Source organism: Manihot esculenta, chromosome 16 (assembly GCF_001659605.2).
Source record: "Manihot esculenta cultivar AM560-2 chromosome 16, M.esculenta_v8, whole genome shotgun sequence".
In the NCBI taxonomy this organism is placed as follows: domain Eukaryota; kingdom Viridiplantae; phylum Streptophyta; class Magnoliopsida; order Malpighiales; family Euphorbiaceae; genus Manihot; species Manihot esculenta.
This window is the reverse complement of record NC_035176.2, coordinates 25570146-25579269: the sequence shown is the minus strand read 5'-3', so window position 1 is coordinate 25579269 and position 9124 is coordinate 25570146. Positions and strand designations below refer to the sequence as shown.

General features: G+C 31.2%; 1 protein-coding gene across 4 annotated transcripts; it reads left to right on the top strand.

Annotated features, from left to right (window-relative positions):
• Positions 1-652: 652 nt before the first annotated feature.
• LOC110603716 (VIN3-like protein 1) lies at positions 653-5995 on the top strand. 4 transcript variants are annotated; one of them, XM_021741577.2, is made up of 5 exons: positions 653-812; positions 1582-1650; positions 2912-3551; positions 3976-4286; positions 4384-5995. In XM_021741577.2, the coding sequence occupies exons 2-5, from the start codon at positions 1620-1622 to the stop codon at positions 5574-5576; spliced, it is 2175 nt and encodes a 724-aa protein (XP_021597269.1). In that variant the 5' UTR covers positions 653-812; positions 1582-1619; the 3' UTR covers positions 5577-5995. The 4 variants fall into 4 exon arrangements, with proteins under 4 accessions (XP_021597269.1, XP_021597270.1, XP_043807851.1 ...); XM_043951916.1 differs by lacking the exon at positions 653-812 and adding an exon at positions 1748-1946 and having other exon boundaries at positions 890-1650; XM_043951915.1 differs by lacking the exon at positions 653-812 and adding an exon at positions 896-1053.
• The last annotated feature ends 3129 nt before the right edge of the window (positions 5996-9124 follow it).

The following is a 9124-nucleotide window of genomic DNA, read 5'->3' as shown; positions in this document are numbered from 1 at the left end:
TTAAATTTTTATTTATTTATAAAAAATAATTTATATTTAAAAAATATTTTTCATAAAAAATATTTTTCAATAACATAACTTGTTTCATATTATTTAATTTTAATTTAAAAATAAAACTTATTCATAAATATATATAATTTTAATAAAAATTTCAAGATATAAAGAATAATTTATTATTCTCAAAAAATAAAATTATTTTCTTAAAAATAATTTATTTTTTTAATTAAGAAAATATTTTTTATTCATTAAATTTTTTATATACTTTAAATGCTAAAAATATAAAAAATATATATTTTTATTTTCTGTGAAATAAATAAATCTTAAATTATTAAATTATTTACCATTAAAAAACAAAAAATAAATTTATAAGTAGAAATTAAATTATAAATTTTACTCAATCTAAAAAACTGTAAATTACCTCATAAAATAATAAAAAGAAAAGAAAAGAAAAGAAATACGAATAACTCCGAAACAACGTTCCAGTAAAGTAAGTGACAGAGCACGCACCAATCGAAACAAAAGACAGTGCTTCACGTACTTTTTGTCCTCTGCAGAACCAACCCTGCTTTCAAGCTGTACAAACTTCCAAAACGCTTCTCATCCGCGCGTGAAACTTACCACCTCCTCGCTATTTTCTCTAAACGTCAACAACTCCTACAAGCCAAGCCTCCCCTGCCCTCCGCTTCTCTTCCTTTCTTTCAAGTTTTTCCCTTTCTTTTCAATCTCTCTCTCCTCGGATTCGGGTCCTCTCTTACCCAATTCTTCACCCTTGGGCCCATTAAAACCCTAGATTCCTCTCCCATTATCCACAGGTACTCCTTTTCTCTTGCTTTCTTTTTTTCGGTTTGTGTTTTTTCATGTTTGACAGTTTTGATTTTTGGTCTCTTTGTTTCCTCTCAGATCCGTTCCTTTTTTCTCCGTTTTCTTTGTTCCTGTTTCCGTTTGGTTTTATTTTCTCTGATTGCTTTCTCCTTTTATATGCTCGCGTTTTGAAAATTTATTTGTTTTTCTATTTTTTCTTTCTAATATTACTTCACGTTATATCCACACAATGTAAGGACATTCATGCACTTGTACCTGTTAAATTTTCTGTTGCTTCTCTTTCATGTCGTTTGGATTCTGTTTCAAAGTTTGTTGTATTTATTTTCTTTCTATTTTTTTTAGTTGCCTATGTGAAGCTAAGCGTGGGTTTGAAATGGGGTTCTCGCTTGCTTGCTTTTTTTTTTTTTTTTCAATTTTTAGATAGTGGAAGTAGTAATGAAGGTTTTAGTATATTGTTCTTAATGAGATTCAATTGAATTTTTCTGTTTTCCTTACAGTGAGTGCTATTGTTTGGTCCGGTTTTTGGGTCATTCTGTTTCTTTCTTTAGCTGCATTGCTGTGAAAAAGAGGAAAATGGAAAGTAAATTGAACTTTGGAAATGAGAGAATTTAAGTGAAGGAAATGCTGTTTGTTTTGGTTTATATGTTAGAGTGAAAGTTAAAAATTCAATTAGGTAGTGACAATTTTTTAAGATTATTTGTATTTGAGTAGCTGATGGAAATTTGAAGTTGTATTGGTGATTTGAATTCATTGTTGCAGGTGAGGCTGGGGAGGCTTATGCCCTCACCTGTTGAAAAATGGATTTAGAGGATAAATTCCTTGCTAAAGGTATGCTTTTTTATCTTCTTCTTTTCATTTTATAACTTGATTTTGGTTCCCTTTTATTGTTAGTTTTCATATATGCTAATGAAAATTGGTTGCACAGTAATAGTATAAGCATGGTGGAGATTAGTAAAACATTGTTTAGTTCACTGATTGGACAATGGACATTAGCAAAAAGGTCCTTCTAATACCACCTTCCCCACCCGGGCAATTAGTCCTTCCCCTTACAAATCATCGAGGTCTGGACCTGCATTTGTATCTCCCAAGTAACTACTGGTTTTCCCTGTGAGAACCACAATAAGGTGACTTGAAAAATTGTCATGCTATACTATTTATCCATCCCCATGATACGTTTTTCTTCCTTTCCCTAGTTATCACATATTTTATTTTGTTTTTGCAATTTGTCTGCAAAATTTTGTACCAGCTCTCCCATTATGCATGGGGCATTGGTGTAGTTTTGGCCACTGTAATCCTAATTTTAGCTTGAGATTGAATTCACTTCTTATTTCTGTGCTGGAATCTTCTCCTATAGTTGTACGTCTTACACACATGTTTTTTTAGATAACCAACTAACTTATTAACCTCACTAATGGCAATTTAACCCCATTTAGGAATCACAATTTGGCAGAGCACATTTAGAAATTCCCGTATGTCATGACTTAGCAATTCTATGAGGTAATAGATGATAAAGTATTGTATGATGACGACCTATGATTGTTTGATTAATACTTTGACTTGTGTAGTCGATGCTTGACATGCAAATGAAAATTGCTTCCTTTTTTAACCAATTTATGCCATCTTATTGACTTGTGAACTTTATGGAGCATATTTTTGGTAAAATGGAAGATGTCTTTACGTGATACCTGAACACTAGTGCAAGGAAAAATATGCTGCGGTGTTCACCTAGAATGACTATAGAATAAGGCCATACAGAAAGTTAATGTTGAAAGTCTTCAATTGTTTTGACGATGGGGTGTGTGTGTGTGGTATAATTGGCAGTGCCCATAAAAGGGATGTTCTAAACTTCTATCTTCCAGTACTTAAAGAATAAAGGGTGAAGTAGATTATCGAAAAGGAAAATGGATTGAGCCACTAAGAAGGGAAGTCCTGTAAATTTGCTCCTTGACACAATTATTAAAAATAATACTGGAGAACTTCATTCAATTTCACATGTTTGCATATAATGGTGGATTGAATGCATAGAATATGAATTTTCTTTCTAGGAAAGAGCCCTCATTTTTTCAGTTTTTCTGTTTTTCCCTTTCAGTTTCTGGGCTTCAAAGCCTATCTTCCAGTGTGCAAAGCACCCCTGAAAAAAATGGGAATTCAGATGATGCTTCAAGAAGTCCAGAGCTCCTTCAAGAGTTTCTGAAATCTGGACCAAAAAAGGAACTTCTTCGAACTTGCTTTGATAAGGACAAGAAGCACACAGCTTCATCTAAGAGCAGGACAACAGAAGTTATGAAGATAGGTAATAAAACAGTGAAGAAGCAGGAGTCAAAAAAAGCATCTTCAAGTCCCAGTAATCAGCCTTCCTTTAAGAAGCAACAAAGAAAGGGGGAAAATCCCATGCAACTTGTAACTCCTCCTGAGCAGTCATCAGATTTTGGATGTTCAAAATCTTGGATATGTAAAAATTCTGCATGTAGAGCTGTCATATCCATTGATGACACCTTTTGCAAGAGGTGTTCTTGCTGTATTTGTCATTTATTTGATGACAATAAAGATCCTAGTCTCTGGTTGGTTTGCACGTCTGAAACTGGTCAGGGAGACTCCTGTGGGCTATCATGTCATATTGAGTGTGCACTTCAACGTGAAAAGGTGGGCGTTGTTGATCTGGGGCAATTGATGCAACTAGATGGTAGTTATTGCTGTGCTTCTTGTGGAAAAGTTTCAGGGATACTTGGGTAAGTGAATTCTATGCCTGCGGTGGTTCATTTCTCTGTAATCAATTTTTATTTTTCAGTCAAGTGTTTCATTGATTCTTAGTTGACGTTTGACAGCTCCAATTTTCCTCAATTTTTGCATTTTGACAAGTGCTGTCCAACTTCATCTTATTGAACTATTTCCTATTTACTTAGTATTTGTGCTATATTCTGTCATGAAAAGTGGATAATACGTCTTTATTGCTCAAAGATGATTTCCATACATAAATAGAGCTTGGTGACTTGTGTCTTGTGAGAAAGATTTCTCTGTTTCTAATTGAGATGGTACCTTAAACAACATTAAACCTAGTCATGTAGGCCTATCACTGTCGCTTAATTCTGTGCTTCTGTAATAGAAAGCAACTTTGGACTGATGACAGTGATCTGATTTGGTCAATACTGACAGATGTTGGAAGAAGCAGCTAATCATTGCCAAGGATGCTCGTCGTGTTGATGTGCTCTGTTATAGGATATACTTGAGCTACAGGCTACTGGATGGCACTTTAAGGTTTAAAGAGCTGCATGAAATGGTGAAAGATGCCAAGGCCAAACTAGAAACAGAGGTGGGTCCAGTGAATGGTGTTTCAGCCAAGATGGCACGTGGTATTGTCAGCAGACTCTCTGTTGCTGGTGACATGCAGAAACTTTGTTCGCTTGCAATTGACAAAGCTGATAAGTGGTTGGCTACAATTTCTAGTGGAAAATCAAGTTGCAGAGGTTAATATCAAAATAGCTATTCTCTGTTGTCCTGCTGTTGTAAATGACAACCATAAAGTTTACTGAAACTAATAACAAAAATTTGTCTTTTCTGCAGAGGATTCATTCCCTGCTGCTTGCAGGTTCTTATTTGAAGAAGTGACATCGTCATCTGTCATAATTATTTTAATTGAATTGCCTACCATGTCATCTGGTGATATTAAGGGCTACAAGCTCTGGTATTGCAAGAGCAGAGAAGAAACACACACAAAAGAGCCAGTTTGTGTGTTTCCAAGAACTCAGAGGAGGATTTTGATATCCAATCTGCAGCCCTGCACAGAATACACATTTCGAATTGTTTCATATACTGAGGCTGGTGACTGTGGTCACTCTGAGGCTAAGTGTTTTACCAAGAGCATAGAGATAATTCACAAGAATCCAAGTTCTTCAGCTGCCACAAATGGCAAGAAGTCAAATACCCACTTGGGAGGAGGTACTTCTGGTTCAAAAAGAGATTCTAAAAATACAATGTCTGTAAATTCTTCTGGGTTCAAGGTTCGAGAGCTTGGAAAGGTCCTCCACCTAGCTTGGGCTCAAGAGCAAGGATGTTTTGAAAGCTTTTGCAGTGCTGATATAGATATATGTTGTGGAGCTAGCAAAGTGATGAAATCAGAAACTTTAGAAGATCAATTGCCATCTGTTTCACGTGGTCTTGACCTGAATGTTGTTTCTGTGCCCGATTTGAATGAAGAGCTGACCCCTCCATTTGAGTCTTCTCGGGATGAAGATAATGGGTGTACTTTGGAACAGGCTGTTGAGGTGGATGATGATGCTGCTTCTCATGATATTAAGGAAAATGGTTTAGCAAGATCACATGGTAGTGGTGACTCCCAGACCTGGACTGGTGGGCCAAGCTTAGAAGTGCCGGCTGTTGATTCTGTCGCAGAACTGCGCAGGAAAAGGGCTGCACATTCCAATGAGGAGATGCATGACTGTGATAGCACTCTGATAGATGGGTCACCATTCCGTGTTTCCAATGGCGCAGGTTGCTTGGATGAAAACTTCGAGTCCTGTGTGAAGATAATCCGATGGTTGGAATGTGAGGGTCACATTAACCAGGAATTCAGATTGAAATTTCTGACATGGTTTAGTTTAAGATCAACAGAACAAGAACGAAGAGTGGTCAACACTTTCATACAAACTCTGATTGATGATCCTAGTAGTTTGGCAGGACAGTTGGTCGACTCCTTTTCAGATATCATATCCAGCAAGAGGCCAAGAAATGGTTTCTGTAGCAAGCTGTGGCACTAAATTGGGACAGGGGATCGAAAAATACAGGATTGATGTTTACTTCACGATTAGTTTTTCCTATGTGACAAACCACTTCTGATTGTTTTCCCGTTCTTTGTACAGGCATTTTTTCTTCATTTATGTTATGGACAGGTTGTCCAGCTAAAAGATGGGTTGCTGATTACAGAGATTTTCTTGAAGGCAATGTCCTTGGATTGAAGGCTTCATGCTGTGAAAGGCATTTGCATGTGAGACTTCATCCTGTAGAAGGCATTTGCAATTTCTCAGGTCCTGCTAATTACATTTGAAGCAGTAGACTTTAGTGATGAAGAACATCAAGATATTTATATATTTGGATACTGTTATTGTTTTGCCTTCTTCAATTCAAAGAAGGGTACGTTAATTGATGGCTGAATTTAGTGGTTACATTTCTTCTTTCATGCCCCACGCTTCCATCACTTTTTCAAATAACCATGAATTTCTTTTTCATTTTATTTTTTAAATTTGGCTTCTAGCTTCCGCTTGGGTTCGGGATCTATCTAGTAATAGGAATTAAAATGAAATAAGTTTCCATTCTTCAATTTCAGTTATGGTTTAATACTATTATGGTTTGAGTTTTAATTCTAAAAACAATTCTATGCAATTATTTCATGGAATATTGTGCACAATTGCGTGCAATTATTATATGTTTCGCTTAAATCAGTATTTTAGTTAAGTGTAGATTTATTATTTAATTTTTAAATATTACCATTATTTATAGGTTAATTTGAAAATGTTTTTATTTTTTATTTTCATTAACGAAATAGTTATTAAATTTTATCTTTTCTGAAAATGGAGTCGTCGGCGTTGCAAGACAACAATCCAATGTCTCATCCCATCGTTTGTGTCGCCGGTAGAGTCCGAATCGAAGCCATGCGCGGTGATAGCACGGAGAACTCGACTGTCTCGAAAATACGGGATGATAGTGAAGGTGACAATTCAATGTCGTGTCGCGTTGTTGGAGCCGCTGATGAAGCTCAAAGCCATGTGCTGTGACAGCATAGGGAGTTCGGCTGTCTCGAGAATGTGGGATGACAGTGGCTTCATGCCCAACGAATGGTGTTGGGGGCAGCTGGTGCTATAAGGCGATAATCCAATATCGTGTCCTGTCATTGGTGTAGCCGGCGATGCTCGAAGCTATGTGTTGTGATAGCGTGGAGAGTCCTGAGTCCGTCGCAGGGTCTCTTGCGATGCCGTCGACTTCATGCACACCGGCAATGGAAAGGAAAGTCATGCACACCGGCAATGGAAAGGAAAGTCATGCACACCGGCAATGGAAAGGAAAGTCATGCACACCGGCAATGGAAAGGAAAGTCGACAAAGTGCAAATGTTGTGCTGTCTATGGCGATTCGAGCAGGCGACCCAAGCACGTCGGCGGCTAGGAAAATTATAGTTTGGTCCCATAAGTTTTTTTAAAAAAATTATAGATGAAAATTATAATTTGGTCCTTATAAGCTTTTTTAAAAAATTAGAGATGAAGATGATGGCAAAATTAAATTTTAGAAATTCTCTCGATCATTCTCGATCATCTTTATTTATTTTTAATAAAAAAAATAATGAAAAAATTATTTTATTTATAAAAAGAAAAAATAAAAATATTTTAATAAATTTTTAAAAATATAGGAATTGATTTGTTAATCATAATAATAATCAGAGATTAAATAATAAATCTTTCAAATTTTAATTTTGATTACTTGAAATTGAAAAAATTATATTTCCATTGTTCCATAATTTTCTTCTACCTTTTCTTTTTTGGTTCGCATAAAATTATGTACACTTCCTTTTTTTTTTAATTATAATAATATATAAATTAATTATTATAATTCTATTTAATTTTATTTTATTTTTAAAAAATTTCTCAAAATATTTTCTTGAGACAAATATAATAGAAAATTTAATAAAATAAATTATTTTTAATATATATATATATAAAATTAAGAAAAATAAAATTATGGTAGGGATGAAATATATAGTGTATAGTGTAAATATAATAATATAAATTTATTATATAATATATGTTTTAATTATTTCTTAATTATATAATTTTTAATATATATACAAATATAGATCTTAATCTCATATATAATACATCTAAAAATCATAGAAAAGCATGTGCTTAAAACTACAATTTACATATACATTTTGTATTTAGACATTATATTTATTAATAAAAATTTAAATTATGATTTTTTCCCAAATTAATTTCAATCATTATTTACAATAATCTTATAAAAGAAGTCAACATGGTATATAAGTCCAATTAAATTTGTTTATTTTTATTCAAAGTTTAATTTAATTTTTTTATTAATTAATCATAGTATTTTTATTTAAGAGTTAAATGAGTTCTCATTTACTATGATATTAATTTTTAATAATAAAAATATTTTTTATATAATAAAATTTCTTTTTGTAATTTTAAAAATTATTTATTATATTCATATTTTTTTAAAATTTGTATATTAATTAAAATATTAAATTTTTAATATTTAAATTATAAAAATAATATTTTACTATTAAAAAAATAATATTATATTATATTATAATTTATTTGACCTTTAATAAAAATATAAAAATTTAATTTATTAAAAAATTGAAATTAAATTTATTTGACCTTTCAAAAAATATAAGAGTTTAATTGAAATTTATTTTCATATATTTTTAAAGGTTAATGCAATTTTTTTCCTAAAAATTTAAAGCTCTATTTTTCAAGTGGTAATAGTTTTTTTTTTTTTTCTAAATTTCCTTTTATTTATTTTATGGATTATTTTTTTCTCAAAATTTAACTGTATTTTTTTAGAAAAAACTCTTAAAAGAAAGATGAAAAATATTATGATATCAAAAGTTTGACTACATGTAAACATAATAAAAAATAAAATAAAATTATCAAAATTATGAGATGGTATGTATGGATATAAAGAATTTTATCATATTTTTTTATTATTCTAAAATTATTATTTATTTTTGTTTTTCAAACTATAATATATAAATTAACTATTATAACTCTATTTTATTTTATTTTATTTTTAAGAAATTTATTAAATATTTTAATATTTAATAAAATTTAATATTTTTAAAATGAATATAATTAAAAATTTAATAACAAAAACTATATTTCTTATGAAAAATAAAGTGAATAAATATTATGAGATTGAAAAGGTATTATAAAAAAATATTCAATATTGTTAGCGACAATAAACACGTGATCAAATTATATGTAATAATAGTGTAATAATTAGAAATTAAAGATATTATTCATCAAAAACACAAATTTAATCTTTTTAATTTTTCAAATTTCATAAGCAAAATTTATGGCCTAATAGGTAATATTATGAAAAAATTTAAAAATATATATAATTTATTATTAGATAGCCTTTTATTTTAAAAAATATATTAAAATATCATTAAAATATTAAAAATTTATTAATTAATCTCGTTATTAAATATTTTACTATTTAGTCTCAATAAAAAGAAAAATATTTATTAATTGATTTTTTAATTTTATAAAAATATAAAGAGAAAATTATTTCTT

Coding starts and splice junctions, on each gene's coding strand:
- LOC110603716 (XM_021741577.2), top strand. CDS start 1,620: ATGGATTTAGAGGATAAATTCCTTGCTAAAG. Junction 3,552..3,975: donor AAAGTTTCAGGGATACTTGG/GTAAGTGAATTC, acceptor CAATACTGACAG/ATGTTGGAAGAAGCAGCTAA. Junction 4,287..4,383: donor TGGAAAATCAAGTTGCAGAG/GTTAATATCAAA, acceptor TCTTTTCTGCAG/AGGATTCATTCCCTGCTGCT.